Consider the following 23,353-nt stretch of genomic DNA (forward strand, 5'->3'; position numbering starts at 1 on the left):
AGTGTGGGTTTCAGCTTAAAAGTACCTTTGACAGTTAACTGTTAGATGCTATAAACTCTGTATACATTTATATAATAGGCTGAAACATTTGGCAAACTTTATTGTGTAAATAACACCCATAAAGTGGGAGGTTAAAGTTTGAGTTTCCAAGGCTTTGTCCTCTATCTGTAATTAGTGATATAGAATAATAATACTGTCCATTGTTTTTTGTTTTTTTTAAGTATTACATACAGTAAATTCATAGATTTTTTTAGCCAATTATGACACAGGCAGCAGAGGCTGTGATATATAGCTATATTATTGTTTATTATCACCTTACAAAGTTGATGTGGCAAACACAAATGTTTACAAACAGTTGCCTATTTACACATAGAGTAAACACTTTGCAAAATTAGTAGTTGTTTGTCTGTCTACCTGATAAATGTGCTGTAAGTCCAGTACACTCTCCTTTTGGCTTTGTTTTGATCTCCACTAAGAAAAGTATCTTGCTCATTTGCCTATAAATGCTCCACCATGTTCTCCAGCTAGTCAGTAACTTTGTCTGTCTGCTGTTGGGTGCTGGGCAAGTAGTGCATAGTGGGCTTTTAGAGCATTTTGTGTTGAAAACATTATTATAACAGATAAAGAGATTTGTGACACAAATTAAAACAGTTGTGGGCCCTAAAAAAACGAAACAATGAGCTGAATGATGCTAAAATGCTCTGCAGAGTACTGCAAAGTGAGATGATAATTATCGGTGGGTTTGTCCTTATGAGTGAGCAGTTTCACATTACATAGTCATTTGACCATTGTTTATTTATAAAACATATTGCTGCAGCTTTAACGTGAAAGGAGGCAGATATAAATCCTGCACAATAATCCTACAGATGATTTGTCTTGGGACAAACCAAGAAACAAATATGGAGATAATAAAAAAAGTATGAGAGGATTCTCTAGACATTGTATAGGCTCTTATAGCTCATGTGGAAGTACAGCTCACAGTCTCTGCTGTGCTCCCTCAGCCCTCACTTCACGGTGCTGTTGTCCCTGTGACTCCGCCCACAGCGTGACGCAGCAGGGAGAGTGTGGAGCTCAGAGAGGAAAGCAGCTTTAATTGCAGGGCAGAGAGAAAAGCCAGCGATGGCTTCGCTCAGGCAGGAGCAGCACTATGGGCTCTCCTGTGGAAAAAACAACAAAAGCAGCTCCAACGGGACGCTGTACCATGTCAAGCTCACGGACACGGCTATCAGGGCGCTGGAAGCTTACCAAAACCTCAAGGTACCTTTACCTCATCTGTGTGTGTGTGTGTGTGTGTGTGTGTGTATGTGTGCGCGCGCGCGCGCGCGCGTGTTTGCAGACGAATTCATTCTTTTTTTTTTCTTTTTTTAAATTCACTGTTGCGTTTTGTTAAATTACTTTTTAGTTTATTCTATTTTTTTAATAACCTATGGTCTGTCTTTGTGTAGTATACGTGAATAAATGAGAGTCGCTCAAACTCGTTTACAGTTACTTCTGACTGCGTTACCCCTGAATCAGTTGGCTCCATGGCTGCATAGCATACCAGGACTCTAGCCTGTGATTGTCGGGAAAGACGAGCCCGTCAGCTGTTTGCTGAGAAACCTTCCTCTCGCTTCAAAGTAAAGCGGAGAGCCCGCAGTCTGCCTAGTTATCTAATTGACAAGTAGGCTAGTTTGTCTCCTAATGAGCTCCAGTGGAGACCAGTAACAGCACGCAGGCTTTATTGATTGTGTAACTTACAGTTAAACACATTACAGCATAATTGTGTTTACTGGCCTAATTTAGATTATAGATCTCTCTAAATATGTCACACAAAATGCTTATTTTTTCTTTCTTTCTTTCTTTCTTTCTTTCTTTCTTTCAGGGATCTTTACCAAGTGAACCATCGATTTGTTTCAAGGGAAACCAAGGGGTAAGTTCCATTTAAGTGTCACATTAGTGTAATCTTGTTATACATTCATGTTAATAAGCAGATACAGTTGCAGATTGCTGAATCACTTTTTAAACCCTATCTGTTGACACACCAAGTGATCTTCATCTGCAGCCCAGTTGTTTTAAATGGATGAAACAGCCTAATTGGATGACAAAGTAGTGGTTTCCTTAAGAAGGCTAATAACATATCACTGTGACATATTTAAAAAAAAGAATGTACGCCGAATAACCTCTACAACTCAACTACAGAGAAGCTTTTGTTCACCACACATTGCTGTTGACTCACACGTCCCACCATACTGCAGCTCAGATGGGAGCTTATAGCCGGTCCTCTCCTGCAGATAGGAGGCATGCAGGTTACTGGGTCAGGCTGGTGACTGTGGAGAGGCTTTGTTAGGTCAGCGAGCTGCGCTGGGAAAAAGGACGGGGAGGGAGGGAGGGAGGAAGAAGTGCGCACACACACTGACAGAGCAGGAGTCAGCGGCGGGGAGAGGAGTTATCATAAGTCAAATGAGAAGCCTTCAGAGATTAGCCATGTACACCTTGTTTTCATTTGGGAAAATACACTTATATACTATATATTTGTGGGTGTGTATTCACTGTATGTAATACACTTAGACACTAATGCATCAGTAATACTCTCTGCTCTTGAAACTGAAGCATAATCTGCAGGATGTAGCCTGAACTATGTGTTTTGACTCAAGTCAGGAACAGCTGTGTCCTTGGGGAATACTTTACTTTTCAGTCGATTCTAATTGCATGGGTTGGTTTGCAACCCCCTTCCTGTCACGACAAGCTGAGTGGTGGTGAGCTTTTTCGTAAGTGGGGCTTGTGTGGTTAACAGACTGGATTAAACCTGTGTGAGTGTGTGTGCTGTTAGGAGTGTGTGTTGCTCCTACTTGGTCTGAATTTGAAGCACATTTTAAAAGTTTGTTGCACTTGCAAAATTTCCATTTTTTCCCAGAATTTTTTATTCTTTCCTCGAGGGATTTGAAGGCAGTCAAATACATTTTTACTTCCTGTCCAACACTTCTAGTAGTTTCTGTACTGGTTTCCTACTAACTGTCACGATACCACAGGACTGTCTGTTCTGTTCTCCGCATGGGGTCAAGTGTTTGAGAGTAGGGGTAAGTTGGTCATCTGCTAAGTTTTTTTTCTGTCCCTGTTGATCCCAACTGCAACCCCAACAAGGCACAGGACACTGACAGGAATATGTGTGGCATAAAATTAGAAGAAAAGCTGCAAATCCAATCCACAGCTTTCACGGCTCACACACTAAGCTGTGGGACAGGGTTTGTGCTGAGAAGTAGTAGAGTAAAACTTGACTTCATGGGAGGATTCAGTCCCATTTTATCGGAGAAACCACCACTGTACCTGTAAAAGTGTTTTTTTAAATAGACACACATCAGTGTTGTTAGTTACTTCGGCATTTACCAAGAAGGAAATGCCACCTGTTAAAGTGAAAGAAAGGAAATTAAACTTAAACTAAATTTTGTATTACACTGATTATATGGTAGCTTTTCTCAACAAGGATTCATGCTAGTGAGAGTCAATGTTTACACCATGACAGTCCATCTTTGGACCACTGCCGTCATTGTGATTGTTGAGAGATTGCAGGGAATTTCACACCCCTCCCTGTGTTGTGGCACCGAGAGCTAAAGTTATTAGCCAAATGAATGTTTAGAGGTAATTACACCAGCCATAATGCTCTTGATTACAGCGTGAGGCATCATGACTTCAGTTTGCATTAGCTTTCCCTGTCTGCCTGACTCAGACATTCATGAATGTGTGTTTTTGTACGTGTGAGAGTGTGTGTGTGTGTTTGTGTGTGTATGTAGCGCTGGCACACTTTAGCTGCAGTAATAGCTAGGCAGATGACATGAACTCTGGCCTGCTAATTTTCCCATCCCATTCCCAGGTTGGAGGCCCACTTTTTCTGTGTGTGTGTGTGTGTGTGTGTGTGTGTGTGTGTGTGTGTGTGTGTGTGTAATGAAAAAGAGAACACACCTTGTATGCTGAAGTAGTGTGTGTGAGTGATCCATGTATGCATGCATTTTTATGTTAAATGCTTGTATTCGTTTGCGATGACGTGGGTGTGGATGGCTGTTTTTATGTGTGTGTTTATGCTCTGTCCTGTGTGGCCTGAAGGCATGATTTATTCATGTCCCACCTCCCTTTTTTCCTGTCTTGCCCCCTCTGCCCATTGTGCAGCAGTCTTTAGCCTGGCAGAACCAGAGTGGATCCCCTGAGGACCCTCTGTGTGTGGTGTGTCTGTGTGTGTGTGTGTGTGTTTGTTTGTTTGGTTTGCCCGTGCTTTTCTGTTCCTCGCTTTTCTACGAGTGTCTGCATATTTGAGTGTAGGTTTTTTTGTCTGTGTCTATGTGTGTGTTTAGGCTGCATATGCTAAGATCCCCGGAGTCCCCCTCTGATTGTGTGCTGTCTCCTCTGATTTGAATAACAATGAGCGTGGGAATGCAGGCTGTGTGTTGTCACTCTCTTTGGGTCACCCAAAATGAATCAAATACAGTCAGTCCAGATGTGTTGTGGCCTGCCCTGGGGGTTTGTTTGTGCCCAACATGATAGAAACCTCCCTGCTGTGGATCTAATGGAGTGGCGACTAAAATGGAGAGCACTGCATCTTCCATCAGAAACATTTAGTCTTTTAACCATGGCTAAAGTTTGAAGTTGAGACTTTTATCTGACATCTGTGAGTTTTTTAACATGGAAAACACTGATTTTACTTCCATTGCAGTAGAAGCTGAATCATCAATTGGACAATTATCTAAATGATGCACTACCACTCTTAATTTGTGCATAAATCATCTTGAAACATAAAATTAAAAAGTTCTTAACAGCACGTGGAAAAAATGTAGGGCAATTAAGAATGTACTACTTTCACATTGTAAAAGAGCTTTCACTTCATTTCAGTAATCTCTTCACTACACTGTGTATTTTGTGTCTGTCACTTGATATAAATGTGTTGTTTTATCTCAGATCACATTAATCAGTGTGTGCCCACAAAGGGGAAATCGTTGAGGGATTATGACGTTTTAAACACTGGTGGTTATAGCTTGCTACTTTTTTTAAAAAGCCAAGAATGAAAATCCTGTGCACCGACCAGATTACATATTTATTTAGCGAATGTGTGAGAGAGACGAAGACAAGTGGCCTTCTGAGATACAGCAGCGGCAGCTCTGGCAAAATGCGCTCTCTGTCCGATTAAGCAGCTTGGAGATGTGGAGCACATCTTGGCTGCCGAGGAAAGTGTCCTGTCTAATTCCCTCATGTGAAAATCCACAATGTAAGCAAGTAATGAGGCATAAAAGGGCACTTCCCCCCCCCCCACACACACACGTTTGTCAGGGTATGGCCATGCATGTCTGGAAACATGGCGTTCTGTGTAAGATCCCACCTAGTTTGGGGTGGGGGGGGGGCTTTTGTCAGACACAGTGACCCACAATTTGTTGAGGTTGACAGTTTGGCCCTCAGGCACCTGCCAGAGACGTATCGTCCTTGGCATTGGAGGGGGAAACCTCGGGGGATGCTTGTGGCACAGCACCCTTCCGATCATCTCTCCTCTCCCTCCTCCTCTCCCTCCTCCTCTTCCTCCTCCTCCTCCGTCATACCCAACCTCCTCTCCCCAAATACTGGAGCTCGCAGCTCTGGCAGCAGCTCTGTCCCTCTGTGAAATTGCAAATGAAAAGGAGTGGAAGGTGATTACAGGCTGGGGCTTGATTACATGCACTGTCTCCCTCTCAAGGCAGCCACATTAATCACGCAATGCCAGCATGTGGAGCTCAGCTAGCTAGAGAGAAGACACTGCGTAGCTCTAAGCACTGACTGATTGACTGCGGGATCATGAACACACACCAAAAAAAACACGCAAAATCTCTAGTTTCTCTCTTTGTATGTCCCTCTGCCTCGCCGTCCCTTGGTCTTCCACTGGGCCAGAGACACAGACACACATTGTGTTTTGTATCACTGTCCTCCATTGTGGAGGGGACTCGTCTTAAATGGCATGTGTCAACTTGTGGCCCTGGGAACGATTTAGGCTCTTTTGTTTGCGATGAGATGATGAGAAGTAGTGTTTACTGAAGTGTGGGGAGGATGAGGGTGGTGGCTGGCTGGCTGTCTGAGTGTGTGTGTGTGTGTGCGTTTGGCTGATAGCTAGACTTTGGCCTTTCTCCCTCTTCAGACTTATGAGTGGCAGTAGTGAGAGGAGCTGGAGCTGGAGCTGAGCCTCTCTTTGCTCACGCTGGATTAGCACAGACACACACACACACACACACAGAGACACACACACACACACACAGTTTGCATTAGCACCCGGCCCGGAGTGACTTGCCTCCTGCTGATAACAGACAGCGGTAGTGGCGACAGGTTTCACTCCCCCCTCCTCCTCCTCCTCCTCCTGCGCCTCCTCCCTCTCCTCCTATCAACCAGAAAGGGGAAGCAGTGCCATGGCATCCCACTCTGGAGCCGAGGAGGCCAGAACAAAAGACGGCCTGTTTTCAGAAGGCCATTACTCAGGCTGCAGAGGATGTGGAAACAATAGCCTGCATGAGATCTACACCCAGACCCCACATTCAACCAAAAGCTAGCAGGAAACATAAGCCCTGTGCACCGACAGCAGTCTCTCACAGTTTTTGTTCAATCGACTTTATAGTTTGATAAAGCCAGGAAAATGAGCCTCTCCCGCCCTGCGTCGTCACCGCACGGAGACATTTATGACAGTTGAGAGTGAACCGTGGCTCATTAAGATAGTGTCGCCACACATATTGACAGGCTTGACTCGTATTGTGTCAAAACTTTAGCTGCTGAAAGTTTTTAGAAATGGCACAGCTGTTTTTTTTTTTGTGTTACATGGCAAGTATTTGTCAGGTGGAAATTTCAAATCTGGTGAAGGTCAACGAGAGTAGTCTTGTGATTATAGACTGCAGAAAGTTGTCTATGTTATTTTGTAAGGTCATAGGTTACCTCAACAGGCCTGTGTGTCCATAAAAACAGGGATAATGAAAATAACAGAATACAAAAAAAAGAGAAAGACCAGAAGAGAAACAAACATTGATTAGAATAATAATAAATGTATATATAATATTAAATGAGACAAAATTGTACACACGTATTATTGACCATATGATGGCAATACTGTGATTATTGCAACTGTCGTGTAAACAGATTAACAAGTAACCATAACTCAATTAACAATTATGTGATTATTTGTCCGTCGGAGGTCAGAGAGGCAGAGTAGTCAGTTATGGACAAAGACTAACCAAGTTTCTCTTGTCCTTCTCTTTATATGCTGTATGTTTCCTGTAGGTTACCACACAGCCTTCATAAAACGCCCTATTTGTCATCTCAGTATCTGAAATTGTTATCTTAAAACAGATTCCATTATTGTGCACATGTGCAGTGACATGAATAGCACAGAAATCCTTCAGTAATTCAATTCAAGTCTTGGCATGATTTGACAACGTTGGCCTGGAGTTTGTCCCACAGTAGTGGCTGATACTGTATTCATTGGGTAGATTTAAACAGAGATGGTTAAGATGATTGGCAAAGAAAGAGTTTTTACTACTTACAGGCACTGTTAGGGAAGTGAGAGTTACAGAAAACAAAATACAATTGCACATACCACACCATGGACACACACCCACATGCGGGCATGCAGTCGCAGAATTAAGCGTAAATACACAATCACAGTTATCACTGTGCATACTAGTATTTCTGGTTTTCGGACAGAGGTGCCATTCAGCTCAAACACCCAAACCTTAAACTGCTGCTGCCGCTATGTTTTCTTACATAAGCAGGTGGGGTGAAAAGTTGAACTATCTCCATTTGTTCTTATTTTCCAACATGATTAATATAGCAAGAGCATGACTGGAGGCCTGAGGGAATGTGTGCTGTTTTATGCTTGTGTGAACTGGAGGAAGTGTCCTGTTCACAGTCAGTATAGAGAGAAATACAAGTTCAGGAAATTACATTCGAGTGAAGGAAAACTGCATTTATTATGGCCATATGAATTTGTCTGGTTTGTATTTGCCTCTGTGGATGCTGCAGAAAGTGCACTATTACATTGGTGCTCACACACATAGGTGTTCTCACTTAATTAGGCTGATTAGGCCTCTTCACAGGACTGTGTTTGATTGATTGACAGCTCTCTCCTGTGAGCTTGGTTGCACCTGTTAGAGTGGGACATATTACACCTTTTACACCAGCATTTGAAAAAATTCACTCCACATTTACACCTTTGTGATTTGCTTGAGCACCACCAACATCTGCATATTGAACCAGTTTTCAGATCATTTTCCTTTTGCTCTAAAGGCTGATTTTGATAGAAATTATAAAACTTGAAAAAGAGTCTGTCAGACAAATGGAAACAAATAAACAGCTGAAACTGTATTGAAGCAAAAGGAGTTGTGAAGCTTGCAGACGAAGAAAACAGACACACGTAACGCCTTCAGGAGGGGTTACTGGAGACGGAGGCAGACAGGCAGACTGACATCATAGCACAGGAAACAGGCTTTGTATTTTCTGTTGACGAAGACAGAGTTAGGAATCATTGAAAAGACAGAACAACCAGGACGAGACTGTCCGAGCTGCATTAGTTAATATGGGGGAATGTGACAGGGCAGGTCCAGGGACTAGACTGGCTTGTCTGGGTGTGAATATGTCAAGTCTGCAGGAATCAGGGGCCATGGTTTGGGTTAAAAGAATGAATAACATGTTGAAGCACTTGTCAGATTCAGGCTCCTCTAGGTTCACCTCTTTGCCTTTTGGCCTCTGGGGGTCACTGAGCATTACTGAGGTCATAAGTTGCTCCCAAGTGTAGGGCAATTTTTATTACATGCATTTCTTGCAGGAACATGGACTTCGCGAGCAAGTGTATTTACACTTAACCATCTTGGTAACTTTATTTATGCTTGTTTTATTGCTTGAGTTTTCCTTTTTGTCCAGATCAGAAGCAACCCACAGATTCCCTGAATATCTTACTTGAAGGGAAGACAATAAATATTTCATTATTCATGGTCAGTTGAATTCTTTAAGTGCCAAGTCCTTTTGTAAGAGCGCCTCTCTGGGTTTGAATTGCCATGTGTGCCTCTCAGGAGAATGCGCCAGGCTTTGGTGCGGCTGGGAACAAGAGTGCTTGTTGTAGTTTGCACAGCGGGGCTCTAGAAGTCGGCCCCGTGGAGGCCATACGAGCGGCCATCACTGGATAAATGCCAGCGAGCGCTCCTGGTTGCACTGCATGACTGGGCATTTGCCACAGCTGGAATCCTGTGACGGCACACAACACAATCCAATGAACACAGTGTTCGTAAATTATTAATTGTTGTTATTGTGGAGGAAGATTGGAGGAAATGTTCCTCTGATGATCTTCTCACTGACTGAGTGGCACACATTTAATTTTCACCTAGAAGTGCTTTACATCTGCCACCTCAAATAGGCTTGAGATGTGTGAAGTCACTGGCTTTCCAGCACTGAAAAAAACTAATTCTGCGAAAAAAAAAAAAACTTGTGCTTTCAGTTAGTGTAAACTCAGAGAGGATTTCAATGTTTGGTTTAAACAAAGACCCGTATAGTTTTATGTCTTTGTTGAGTTCTTACATGTTACAGATTGGCTCCCATACTGTTCCTGTGAAATGACGTGTGTACAGATTACTCAGCAATACTTAACCTTTCTGCTGGCCTAATACCTCCCAGGAAATGCTAATCGCACTTATGTGAAGTTGGATTTCACTGGAAGTGGAATTTGAAACAAGCAGCAAGGCTCTTCACCATCTGTCTGGGCTGTTTCAAGTAATCCACATGAGCAACATTTGCCAGGTAGACAGTGAAATATTTCTCAACACAACAGCCAAATGGACACTGGCCTTAGCCTTTAGCCCTGTTCCTCTTCATGTGATGCTTTGCTCTTTTGTTATCAGGGTTAGAGCTGCGACTTACAATTAGTCTCGTTATAAAGGTGACGTCAATTCAATCTCCTCAAATTGCTGTTTGCTCTTGATTGTTTTGTCCGACCAATACTCCAAAAACTAGAGATATTCAGTTTAAAAGTGCAAATTATTCTCACATTTGAGGAGCTGGAGAGAGTGCATGTTTGGCAGTTTTGTTTTGTAAATGGCTTCAACCTCCATGAAATACATTTTTGGCCACTTCAGGGCAGCGCAACAAGCTGTTAACACAACATTGTCATAAGGCAAACTTGTTAGCAAACAGTGTAAGAGCAACGTTAGCATTCATGTGATAATTTATCACATCTGTCACTACTAATTTTCTGTTGTATCAACTAATTTATTTATTGGTTTATTTAATGGTTTTTGCACTTATAGGGATTTGAGTGTCCTCTGTTTGCACAGAAGAGAAACTCTTGGCTCATGAGGCTCTGACAGCTGTTTCTCTGGTTTCGCAACCGACCCCAAGTTTCACAATCAGAGGAGGAGATTGCTTGGACAGGTTTGAAGGTGTAAGATGGCTCAGACTGACAAAGATGAGCAAAGTGTTGCACTGTGACATTTGTATACATGCCACCATCTTTATTTGTATCAGTTGTTGAAATAACAAGGCTTTAAACTTTATTACTGTTTGGTTAATGGGTATGGCTAAGTGGTCATTGAGTACATGTGTCATCTTGTGAAATGTTAACAAAACTGTCTCCTGGTGAGAAATAATCCCTCTGGAGAGCTCTCCAGTGTGATCACAACATGTTTTGTGACCTCTGCCTCTTACAAACAATGAGACATCCCATATTAGCTCACAGGCTTTAAGTGTCTGTCATTGAAGGCAAATATTACATAATCCCATAAAAATAATAAGTGTCAAACACATTGCATGCAAGCTGGTCTGTACCTGTCAGCACTATCAGAGCTCAGCTGTATATAGTTTGTGTAAATTCCTGTGGTGAAAGCCTGCTTGTATAGACACGTGCAGCGGGCTGATAAGAGAATAGAGCCAACTGTCTGTGTTGCTTTGTTGCGCACTTACGTCAAAAGAAAGTCAAAAAGTCAAGTGACTGTAAAAGATGGCACAGTAGCAATGGGCCACCCTGCTGAATGTGGGCTGCACAGCATTCACCAGATAATTACTTCAGATTGAGTTCACAACCTTTTTTTATATATAAAATGTGTGCTCGCAGTGTCATGTTCAGTGTATATTACCTAAAGTGACAACCTGTTCACCTGATGATTTGCACATTGTGAAGAAACATTTAGGGATTTGGACACCGATTAGCCTGTTGGCATGACTGAACTGAAAAAAAATGTATTCATATTTAGCAAACCAAAAAAAAAACAATGTAACTGCCAGTTGGTGTGAACGTTCAGTGGCACACACACATAGAAACATTTTGTAGAAAACCCTGCATGTGGTATATTGGCAAATACCCAGTTTTGTGGTTTTCTTAGTAGGAGTCTGATTTAAATGCAATTTGACAAATTATAGCTGGTAAAAATGTCCGTTTCACCATGAGTCAAAAGATTTTCTCATTAACAAATCATTGTAATAATGCCAATGCAACAAGCTGAGAATTGTTTCATGAAGGGGTAACTTCAATACCAGGACACTGACACACTGGTAGAGATACAGTAGGAGGCTTGACATGAATTCACCTATAGCAGTTTGTACCAGAATAAAATCGAACACAAGCATTGCATGCATGTTAAACTGTTAATTGTCAATGAATATTGAATATCAGTTTGCACAATATTTGGATGTAAAAAGTCAGACTTCACGCAGAATACAATTATCTGCCGACTGCAGATAGCAATAGATGCTGGAGTGGCAACAAAAGCGAACTCTTGTATTTCCGTACTGTACTTTACGACCTTTACACCTGCATTATCAGATTTTCCAGGCCACTTTGGGGCAGCAGAAACAAGCTGTAAACACAACACGCACATATTTTAAGTTGATGGCAACCATGTTAGCAAACAGTTGCCTATTTTACATATCCAGTGGACACGGAGCAACATTAGCATTTATTTAAAGTTTTGGGCTTTTTATCTACTGAATGCTTCATTATGTTCACCAGTTAGTCGACAAAGTTAACACTAACAGCCACTTTTACATAACACATAATTTGATGAATTATTAAAGTAAAATTATTGATTTTAGCAGCTTTAAGAAAAAACAGTGGTGTAAGGACATTATACTGCACATGGCATAAATAAATACCTACCATTTTACAGTACTGTACTTAATTGCTTAAACTGCATTGTCATTAAATTACTAGAGGAGAAAATACATCCTGTGATATATATTTTTACTGTTCAAACGTACTGTAAACTATGTATGGTAAATTTGCTATCATGTGGTCCAGCTTCTGTAGCATCTGCTGATGCCAGTGCCACATACAGGTGGGAACATCCAAGTAGAAACACGGTTGACTGAGTGGGCTTGAAAAACAAGGAGAGCAGAGCAATGTGGCAGCAGAGGGACACGACAGGAGAAAGTAGAGGAAATCCCCCTCTTGATGATAACTTATCTCTTAAAGCTGCTTCCAAGCCCCCCAAAAAAAGATGGCACAGCTGCCTGCAGAATGAAGAATGGGATTGCTGTGAAACTGCTGACCTCCCCGCCACAGTTAGGAGGCAGTGAAGAATACTTGAGATGACAGTGTGGATTTCCTGTGCACAGGGGCTTTTCACTCTGAGATATAACTTACTCTGTGTATTTACTATAGCTTCTCACTAGCAAGAGCCTCTCTCTGTATCCTTTTCTCTCTTACTCTCCTGTAGTGCTTCTGTAGTGCAAATTTCCCATAAAGCTAAATGAAAATACCAGCGAAGAAGTGAAGTATTTCAGAATTCTGCTTTCATAAACGTGCAATTATGTCTTTTTCAGTGGTCAAATCAGCGTCGATTCAGACTCTTTTCTGATCCTCATTTCTCCTGATCTGTTATTATATGTCTCTGTGTGTGTTCGTGTGTGCATTCGTCTGCCCTGGAGGTTGCAGCCTTGGCTCTGCTGCGCTCCACTGAGTCTGCCAGGAGATCTCATGGACGCCTCAGTGGAGCGGACTCTTAAAAACACTGTTTACCCAAGGAGATTTATTTAAAGTTACAGAGCGGCACAAAGTCTCACTCTAGGTCCTTAATGTGTATGTGTGTGTGTGTTACTCACGGTATTTACACATGCGAGTCTGCTCTGAAAACAAGATGTGCAAATGGTGGATTGCTGTTAGTGTTCTCCAGTCCTTTTTTAAAGGCATATATGACATTTAATTTCATCTGAATATTTCTTCGCAGCTCATCCGTCGTAAACCAAGTGCTTTGTAGTAAAACAGCTGTGCCACATGTTCACAAGTTCTCACTATCTCCTAGATTTTCTCCTACTACTTTCTTCTCATAGTCTGCCAGAAGACGTGTGTGTCATCTGGGTTCAATATGCTTCTCCCAACCTCTGCAGACCGTTACTCAGACGGTACACATCTTTGATGAACAAACAATAGGGGGATTTCATTTTTCTTTATGTCATAATGTTTAAACAACTTGTATTCAACATTCTGTGTAATGTGATTTGTGCTTATGGTGTTGTTTAGCTGTGGTGTGTATGAAAACATCCATACAGACATGTGAACGGGGGCCTAAGTAATCTGTTAGTGTGATAATGGTGACTTGTTGAACTTGCTTTATCTCTTGTGGTCCCATAGATTTCAAATGATATTTCCAAATGGCACAACTAGCAGTGAGTAGTAGTAGTAGTAATAGTCCAACATGTGGGTCCACAGCAAGGTGTCGATGTTCATGAATTTCAGTTGAAGGAGGTTAATGTTTTCGCTGAACCCCTGACCTTTCCTCTTGTGTTACCATCAGATCAAACTGTAAGCACAAGATATCTAGGATAAAGGATACATCAGTTAACTTTCAATGGCCATGTGACTTTTTCCTTTTTACAAGCTATATGTCTATTGTTCCCCCACTATGGCTCTAGAAATGTCTAAATAGTCAGCATGCTGTTTGTTCCATTCAACACTTCTGTGTTTTGTGGTGTTGTGAACAGTGCAGCCTCTTTTAGCCTCTAGCAGGCTTTTAGACTTTTAGTGTTGCTTTTGGGTTAACTATTCTTTTCGGACCTTTTAACTTAATTCACCGGAGTCCATTCTTTGCAGTGGGCTGTTAAGTTGTGAAAAAAAAGAGACTTTATTGATTTATGTTGATTGCGAAAACCTTGATGTTGGACGGCCCTCTTTTCTTGGCTACAATGCATCTGGCATCAGAAATTCTGCTGAGTAGATAATCGCTTCTCCCTACAATAAGAAGGCAGTTGGAAAGATAGCAAAACATGAATGAACTCAGGACGTCTTAGGAAAACATTGACAAGTTGAAACAACTGCCAGGTACCAGGCCTGTTGAACAGTATACCCATTCTCTTGCGTCTTGTGTTATGTGCACATGTCTTCACATAACCTGTTTATACATACTGAAGTATTATAAAAACAGACAGGAAACCTGGCACATGTGTGATTTTACATTAATATGTGGGTGCATTTAACTTTTGTGTTTTGTTTGTTTGTTTGCTTATGCAACAATATGCCAGTCATCTGCCTTTTATATTTGTTGGCCTGTATGTTTTTAGTAAAATCTGACTTTTCTCGTTTTTTCTTCATAGTACATCAAGATCCCGGCTCCCACAGCAGAGTCACCTTCTGCTCTTCGCGTCTTCTCCTTCTACTTATCCAGCGACAGCAAAGACCAGCCTCAAGCCAGCTTTGACTGCATCCATCAATATGTTTCAAGGTATGACGTTTATCCATTGAAACTTTTACAGTAAACTCTACCGTCTCAAGCTCCACGGAAAACTTTCTAGAGATCTTTTTTTCCCACATAATCATCAAAGGGTTTAGGCAAATATTTACAGCAAAAAATTAGTTAAGTGAAGCTTAATTAGCTAAGATTTCAGATCTGTCAGTCACAACAATTTTAGATGCAAGTGCAACCTTTTTGTCATCTTTGTGTCATTATCAGTGTTTCAGCTTTCAGTCCTCAGCTGTCTGTTTCTCCGAGAGCATCTTGAGAGACAGTTAGCTCACCGCTTGCTGTACATAGGATGGGGCAATTGTAATTTCCTATATATTTCTGGGCTGAGCCTCTCATTACTGAGACCTGTGATGCCTTGTTTATGGAGTGGAAATGCTTGGAAACTGAGGGTTATGCTCTGCTGCTGCCTCCTGCTGCCACATGGCTAACTGTGGTCTGAACTCAAACTCGTTCTGGTTCCAGTCAGCTGCTGGAGCCAAGACAAACAGCGTAACTGCGTGAGGGCAAGATCCCGCTCTCTCTGCCCCCACATTTGTTTTGATATTCAGAGGATAAAGAGGAGAAATAATCGACGTATATAATTGTGTTGTGAAAATGAAAATGGGATCGGGCCCCTATTTTTAGAATATGAAAAAAATGAATTTGGCGTCACAGTAAATCCTTGATTTATTCACAGCATGAACGCAGCCCAGGTTCATGTATTAAAACTTTTTACTTTTGTCCAAGATGATCCTTGTTTTGCAAGTGTGCTGGCCGGAGCCAAGCTAATCCGGGTGGTTTTCCACGGGCTCTATCCTGCTTTGAACCAGGATATCTGGCTTTCTCACATGTAGCTGCCTGCAGAGCTATATCTAGCCTGTGACATAACATACAGTAACCATAGACCTGTCTTAGCCAGCTCCCACCACAAAGCCACTTTATGCTGCATTGAGTCCATGTTGGTATGCGTTAGCTTATAGGACTATGTGTTTACAGGGGTGACTGTACAGTCAGCAGAAAGCCCCCGTGGTTCAATGGCTCTGTGTTTGTGTTCTGTAGAGACGGTCGCGAGCAGCTGGAAGGTCAAGGCATCATCCAGGACAAGATCACAGTGTGCGCCACCGACGACTCCTACCAGATGACCCGTGAGAGGATGTCTCAGGTGGAGAAGGACAGCTGGAGCCGCTCTGCCATCGAGATCAAACCTGGAGCCACACATCCAAGTAAGAATAGATGAGAGGTCTCAGAGGATGATGTACATGCAGATCTTCATGGGGAAAGGCCAAACAGCTTTAAGCTTGGCGAATATCAGAAAGTTGACTGTGGATACAAAGATGGCGTATAAAAACAAAAATAGAAATATAATAGCACCTATAAAAGTAATAGGAATATTTGCCTCACATGAGAAAATATTGCTGTATTCATCGCTTTAAGCTGAAAACCAGATACTTTCCTATTTTGATGTGTAATGAAACCAGATGTGCAGGCCGCATTTTTGGTTATACAAATAAGACTAAAAGCCAGCTCTACTCTGTCTCATTTTTATTATTTTGTACCATTTTCTTGTTCTGTCCTATTTAGTCTTTCCCCTCGTATCTGGCTTTGAAAAGAGTGTGGGCCAAATGGAAGTTTGGTGTTCAAAGTCAGCAGCATCTGTCTTTTAACCATCATTTCAGAGGTAGAAGGCCAATCCAAAGATTCAAAGCCAGGTCCTTCCTGTTGAAAAGTCTAGTTTTTTGGAAGAAGTGATTGAAGTACATCTCTATAGTTTTCCTTATGAAGATGAAATATTAGCTCCTTAGGGTTGTAACTACTTTATTTTTTCCTGCAACAACTTCATTCTCCTGCAGTGTGGTACCACAAGCTTGTGCAGAAAGAGCTAACACAAGCTTATGATAAAAATAAGATAAAAATGTGCAATGAAAACATATGCATACATATACAGGTAATAAGTTGTTGCACATTTCTTTCACATTAGCCAGACGTGTGTGTATGTGTGTTTCCTCAGATACCTTACAGCATTTTAATCATATGAGAAGGGACACCAACTGGCGAGCTACTTTCTTTTTTCTTTTCTCTTTTTTTACTGTTCTCCAACCTTTTCCGTGGTTATGCAATATTGTTTCTTGGTATGATTCTAGACCCCCGCGTCAGTGCTGGAGCTCCAGGGAAGCAGAAACTCTGGGTGGTTTAGACCAAATTTAGACTGCATGGATTGTGTAACATCGGGCCTTCAGGTGAAGATGACTTAGCAACATATATGCCCAAAGGGAAATATTTAATAACTGCGCTCCATGTTCCCCTTTCAGCCTCAGGAGGTGCTTATGGACACAGTGCAGATTATCAGGCATGCCAAAATCTACAGAGTAACTCCACACATCTTACACGATAAGGGTTACATAGTTCTGATTTATTATTGTGATTAATGGCTGCTAGTGGAGTAATGATAATGCATAGAGTTGATATGACTTGGCAGCACATACTTTTGTGGTTGAATGGAAAGCCTTCTTTTCCTGTACCTCTGCCTCACTCTGACCTTCAAAGCGCAGATTAACCTGTAATGGGATTAGCGCAGAGAGATAGCTTTCACTGTTCTAACATGCCCCATCTGTCTGCAGCAGAGATGTAAGCAATGATCAATAGGGTGTTTACATGTGAAGAATAATAGCTCCAGACCAGCATGTACATGTGATCTAGAGGTAAAGGTTAGTAGAAGATATTTCAGTGGATGTTTCCCCATTACTCAACTAATTGTCAGAAAGACAGTACAGCCTAGAGAGTACGTACACACACACTGAAAAGGTAAAAGCAGTGGTAGAGTTGTAAAACCTGACTGCCTTTGACTCTGTCACATCTCTGCTTTTGTTTGTCCTCCTGCATAAAAACGTGGAATGCTTTATTTTTCCCTCAGTTCCAGTTGTAGATTTTCCTCACTCAGAGCTTACAAATTAGTTCTAATCAGCTTGAATTTAAGTCCCTCTAAATGTCAGGAAATCAAAGATTAAATTTCTTGTGACTTCATGAGACATATTCGAAGACAAAGTATGTGCTTTGAAAGTAAAGTGCATACTTAATACAATTTATGTGTACACAAAATATATTTTATTACCAGTTTGTGGGCAATGTAATACAAATACAACAAGAATCACACTGTCTGACCGAGTATCATTAATTCATACATCTTGTTCTTTCTATTTGCTCTTATCTTTTTGTGTTCAGGTAAATGTGTCAAGGTGCACAAGAGGCCGGTCTCTCTGTCTGCGCCAGACAGCAGCTTCTATAAGCAGTCTGCCAACAACCGGAGAAACGGCAGTACGGCCATGCCGACCCAGAAGCCCTTGAGGGAGCGTATCATCCACCTGCTAGCTCTCAAACCCTTCAGGAAACCAGAGCTGCTGCTGTGGCTGGAAAGAGAAAGAGCTGGCCCCAAGGACAAGGCCGAGCTGGGTGCTATACTGGAGGAGGTACGCACAAATAATGCACACACACACACACACACACACACGTATCATATATACATGAATGAAATCCATAAGATAATAGTGAGTTTTAAGAAGAGATTGAAAAGAGGACAGGAAGTTCCACAGCTGAGGGGCCCGGACAGCAAAGGCCTCATAAGAACATACTCGTTTATGTGCACACATTCACTCCTAATATAGTTGCAACTAGTACAGATGCTTCACACCACCCTTTCCTTTCAAATCAACAACAATGCTGGCATTTTGGCATTTTGGCTGCGTTGAATATGACGATTTTAAAGTGCATGTGACCAAGGATGTGCGTTCCAGCCAGCAAACATATAATCGTGTAGTGAAAGAAACCAGGGGCCATCTGCGCTTTAATTGAACTTGTAATCTAATTTAGAAACGTTTACTTTATGAGACTTTCCTGTATACATTTTTGAGTAATTCCTAAATGATGTTTGTGTGTGTGTGTGTGTGTGTGTGTGTGTGTGTGTGTGTGTGTGTGTGTGTGTGTATTTACTGCCCTTGTGCATGTTGCTGTGTGTGCATGCGTGTGGTTTTCGTGTTCGTGCATGTGTGTAATTAGGTCGATGCTGTAATTGTCTGTGCAGAGATTGTGTTTGCAGCGGGGCGGGGCCGCTCTGTCAGGAGGCCCCAGAAAGATAGATGTCCTCCGAGAAAGGCAGTCTGACGAGATTAGAGAGGAGGTTAAAGCCTGACACTCTTAGTTGGGAACAGAATCACAGGAAAAGAGTTTTGCTTTTCAGTTATGTGGATGTGCCACTTTCAGCATGTCCAGGATATCTGGACCTTCAAAATGTATACTGGCCCGTGCATATTTAGCATTAATCTGTCTTGCTACCTGAAACAGCACGTCCACACGGAGAAGTGATAGTTTAGATTTTCTAAAGGAACTAAATAAAATAAACATATCAATTATTGACAAATGTAGATAATCTCCATTAAACATGTGAATGTTCCTGAAAAAATAATTGACGCCCATCAGACGGATCTGTATGTTTTAACATGATGGTATCTAGCAATAATGAGGTCTCACTACAATCAAAATAAACACATTAATGGACATATGAATCAATATTTTCAACAATGTATCAAATGACAATGAAGAGAATTGGATTTTTAATTCAGTTAGATCCCGGGTCATTAGTCATGAGTCCCAGGCATTAATTGACTTAAAGGGCAGTTTAAAGTAACACCATGTGGTATTTTGTATTTTAGGTGGCAAAAGTGAATCCCAAAGACAGCAGCTACCTGCTGAGGGATGACTTCTACAAGCACGTGCAGAGGGACTGGCCAGGCTACAGCGAGGAGGAGAGGCAGCTGATCAGCAGGCTGCTGGCCAGGTGGGTCAGATGCACAAGCTGAACCGAGCGGGGATGCCGTCTCCACTCTTACAACAAACTGATCATTAAGTAATTGGACATGAAAACTTTCTCTTTTTTACCAATATGATTGATTCTCACAGCTCTCGGCAGCAATGGCTCCATTCGTTTTCTTTCGTCTTTTCCTCTCTCCTCCATATCTTCTCCTCTCAGTCCCACATGTTTCTGTGCAGGTGCTAAGCAACAGCCTGTACCTGCTGCACTAAGAATCTGTTTGATTTTCATCCTCAACTGAATTAGTTCTCCTGTAAATCCACTTAACTTTGCAGTCACGCCAGAAGTGAGTGTTTCTAAATTCCACATTAATATATTTGGGTGCCTCATCTGCAAAATGCCTTGTTCTTTCTTTCAGGAAGTTGCAGCCGCACATCAGTCACCAATCAAGGAACCTTCAAGCAAACATGTCAACACCGAAGACTTCAGAGGATACGACACTTCATCACAGCACAACGAAGAATCCTGCAGTGGTAAATGGCTATATTGTTTATAATGTGTGAAAGTGACTAATCCGTTTTTAACTAGTGCTTCTTTATTATACTGTGTGTAATATATGTTTCCTAAATTAGTTGCCTTTGGTGAAGTCACTTAAAGTAAAGGTTGTGAATATTTTGTATGTAGTTTGACAGGTTGCAGGAAATATTAATGCATGATTTGAGTGATAAAGGCTGATTTCTCTTGTTCTTCTTCCTTTCCCAGAAACGTCCCGTGCCTTTTGACTCACTGGAAAGGCTAGCTGTAAAGAGACAAAGACCTGCGGACCAGAGGTTGCAACAACAGCCCGCAGTGAACGGAGTCTTAAACAATAAAGGACATGACGTTGCAACTCCTACCCTCAACCCCAGTTTCCACACAAAGACTGAGTTTCAACGGACAAGTAACCATACTGGTAACCAGAATGGCTTACCTGGGGGCCACAATGGCTTTCCTCTAATGCACAAACTGTCTAGCACCTCTGACACAGCTGACTCAGAGAGCAGAGAACCCAAAGTAAGCAGCCACCAGCCACCGCAGGGTGACTCCGACTGCGCTCACCAGCAGCTTGCCACCAGCCAGCAGAGGAAGAAGAAATCTAAAAAGCACAAAGACAAGGAGCGTGAGAGGTTAAAAGACAACAAGGGCAGTGAATGGTTGGAGACGAGTCCTGATCTCAAGCAGAACCCGGACAAACTTGACAGTAAGGCCCTTTTTACGCAGATTTTTCTTGTGACTGATAGTTACCTCCATTTCTCGTATACTGTTTGATCTTATCCTGAATCCAACACACTGATGGAGAAGCTGATTCTTGATAGATTTTGACCACATTTTATAGTTCAGGATAAACTCTTTCCTCCATTTGTGAGACATTTTGACTTCCGTGTGGCAGTCCAATATATTATACTATTATATGACAGTGGATGAAGTGTTGTGTCTCCTCTACAGTTGCCTACAAAACAGGTAAACCACACGTACTTTGAGCTGATGGCCAGTGGTAAATGTGTGTGTGTGTGTGTGGTCTCTCTGAGAGACCTTTTGTCCGACAGACCACTGGTGCATTTATACAGTATTATCTCATAAGCCTGTCTGTGTTTGCTCCCTTAAGCTCACTCTCTTGAGTCCTCAGTGTGTTATGTGGCTGATTGACTCAACAACAGCTCGAGCAGTGCTTTAGGTCTCTAAGCTGACTTGTCTCCTGATACCCACAAGCTCTTAGCTAGTCTCCACACACACACACACACACACACACACACACACACACGCACACACACACGCACACACACACACACTTTGCAAAACAAAAACACATTGCTTAACATTCAGACAATGACAAAGTGTCATGTAGATGACTGTATTGACTCAACTGGAGCTAACGTCCTGTTCTTGATCTGGTGCTTTTATTACAGATCCTGACATCACAAATGCTGTTGCCTCTGAGGAGAAGCCGGATTATGTGCTGTGAGTGTGAACATCGTTTTGAAATCATTTTGTTGTGATTGTTCCATGTGGTATCACTTAAAGTTCCCTTTCAATACATTTAAGATATATTGGCTGTTAAAATATGCATTGAGAACAAACAGTGGACTGAAACATGCACATGTAACGATCCTTCTCAGCAGAACTTACACTGATTAGTCGAGTTAGAAGATAATACATCATGTTTTTTTCTAGGCATTTATTGCTATTGTTTACACATATAACTGGATCTGCTGAAACATTCAATAATGAATTGTCTCACATGGTGATGAATGGGGGTACCCATGTCTCATAGCAGTATGACAGCGTGGCCTTATGCTGCCATCTTGTGTCAAAAAGAGGTACTACACAAAAAGAAAAGAACGTTAGGATTTGAGGAAATGACCTCTTAAACTGTTGCATAAGACCAATTAGACTCGCCAGGGTGAATGCTGCCTGTTATGTTAGCCAGTATAACATCATCATTAACTCTCTGATTGTTTGTCTGCGTGTCTCCTTGCAGTGCATACGGCGCCATCATGAGTTTGGAGCAACGTCAGAGGTACCAGGAGGATTTCTGCGCAGAGTATGACGAATACAAAGACCTCCACTCCCGGATCGCCACCATAACTCACATGTTTGTTCAGCTTGGATCCAAGATCAAAAGCTTGTCCCCTGGCACACAACAATATAAGGTACATATATGTATATATATGATCTGATCTGATACATGATACATAAATGCAATAACAGCTAATTTAATATTCACAACTTAATGATTTGTGTTTTGTACCATTTAGACAATGGAAGACCAAATACTAGAAAAGTACAACAAGTATCGAAAGGTAAGTCAAACATTTGCTGAAGTTATTTTGTTGTTTATTGGATTTGTTTCATCTCCTGAAAGAAATCACACAGGACTCTTTTTTTCATGCAGTAGCTCCGCATCACATCTGTGCTGGAATACATAACATGTTAAGAGACCCACATTTTATTCAAGCAGAAACCTTTAATGGTGCTGGGCTTTAAAAAACCTCTACTACTAATTTTAACAGGTAAAGAATTAGTGTTGGCCCCAGAATTGTATTCATGTCAGGGTGAAAAGCTCATTACTGCCTTATGCATAAATAAGCAAACCACAACAATGACTTAAATTAACTGCAATTAATGGTTTTATTGATGGATATACACAATGTTTTTAAGTAGACACAACATCCCCAACTATCAAAGTTTGTATGATAGATTATTTGAGCTCACTTGCATTTGTAACACTCACAATATGGATTCACTTCACAACTGTAGTAAGTGAAAGAAATGTTGAAATATGTTACTTTCATCAAGACCCCAATAATAGACATACCAAAGCATATTCGTACACAGCGCCATTCATCTACTGAGCCTAAGTACGGTGTAAACACAACTCCTCTCTTTAATCGGTGCTCATCAGCTGTATGAAATGCCAGGCACATTGCTCCAGGACTACTTAAAAATCATTAGAAGTATGGCAGTCAGTCAGTGGTCAGTACGCTGCGCTACAAAAATAAAAATCCTTCCTTTGCACAAAATGGACTTGAATGAGATCAAAAGCAAATGAAAGCTAGTTCTATGGAAAATCATATATAAAGTCCTCTTCAGGTATTATCCATCGCTCAGCTGAGGGCAAACTGTTTATTTGCTGGTTGAGATTATCTTTTTTTAAGTAGTGAGGAAACCTTTTATTAAAAGGCTTTCTCCTCTCTCCACAGAAGTTCCCAGGCTACCGGGAAGAGAAGAAACGCTGCAAATATCTCCACGAGAAACTGTCCTACATCAAACAGCTCATCATAGACTACGACATCTCTCAGGCGTCTTCATAGCATCGGTTCTGCCTTTTATCACATTTTTTTATATG

General features: G+C 41.6%; 1 protein-coding gene across 1 annotated transcript; it reads left to right on the forward strand.

Moving 5' to 3' along the window:
* Nucleotides 1–1,119: 1,119 nt before the first annotated feature.
* On the forward strand, nucleotides 1,120–23,353 carry LOC139286613 (RNA polymerase II elongation factor ELL2-like). Its single transcript, XM_070907486.1, has 12 exons — nucleotides 1,120–1,257; nucleotides 1,862–1,909; nucleotides 14,539–14,666; nucleotides 15,726–15,889; nucleotides 17,886–18,130; nucleotides 19,370–19,494; nucleotides 19,886–20,000; nucleotides 20,230–20,707; nucleotides 21,414–21,465; nucleotides 21,986–22,157; nucleotides 22,263–22,307; nucleotides 23,208–23,353. Exons 1-12 carry the CDS (start codon nucleotides 1,120–1,122, stop codon nucleotides 23,316–23,318), a joined length of 1,821 nt encoding a protein of 606 aa, XP_070763587.1. The 3' UTR covers nucleotides 23,319–23,353.

This window comes from Enoplosus armatus, chromosome 1 (assembly GCF_043641665.1).
Source record: "Enoplosus armatus isolate fEnoArm2 chromosome 1, fEnoArm2.hap1, whole genome shotgun sequence".
NCBI classification, from domain to species: domain Eukaryota; kingdom Metazoa; phylum Chordata; class Actinopteri; order Centrarchiformes; family Enoplosidae; genus Enoplosus; species Enoplosus armatus.

Bases quoted from the DNA above. Each gene is read 5' to 3' on its own strand.
- LOC139286613 (XM_070907486.1), top strand. From the start codon at position 1,120: ATGGCTTCGCTCAGGCAGGAGCAGCACTATGGGCTCTCCTGTGGAAAA. The intron at 1,258-1,861 runs GTACCTTTACCT...TCTTTCTTTCAG, and splicing joins AAGCTTACCAAAACCTCAAG to GGATCTTTACCAAGTGAACC. The intron at 14,667-15,725 runs GTATGACGTTTA...TGTGTTCTGTAG, and splicing joins ATCCATCAATATGTTTCAAG to AGACGGTCGCGAGCAGCTGG.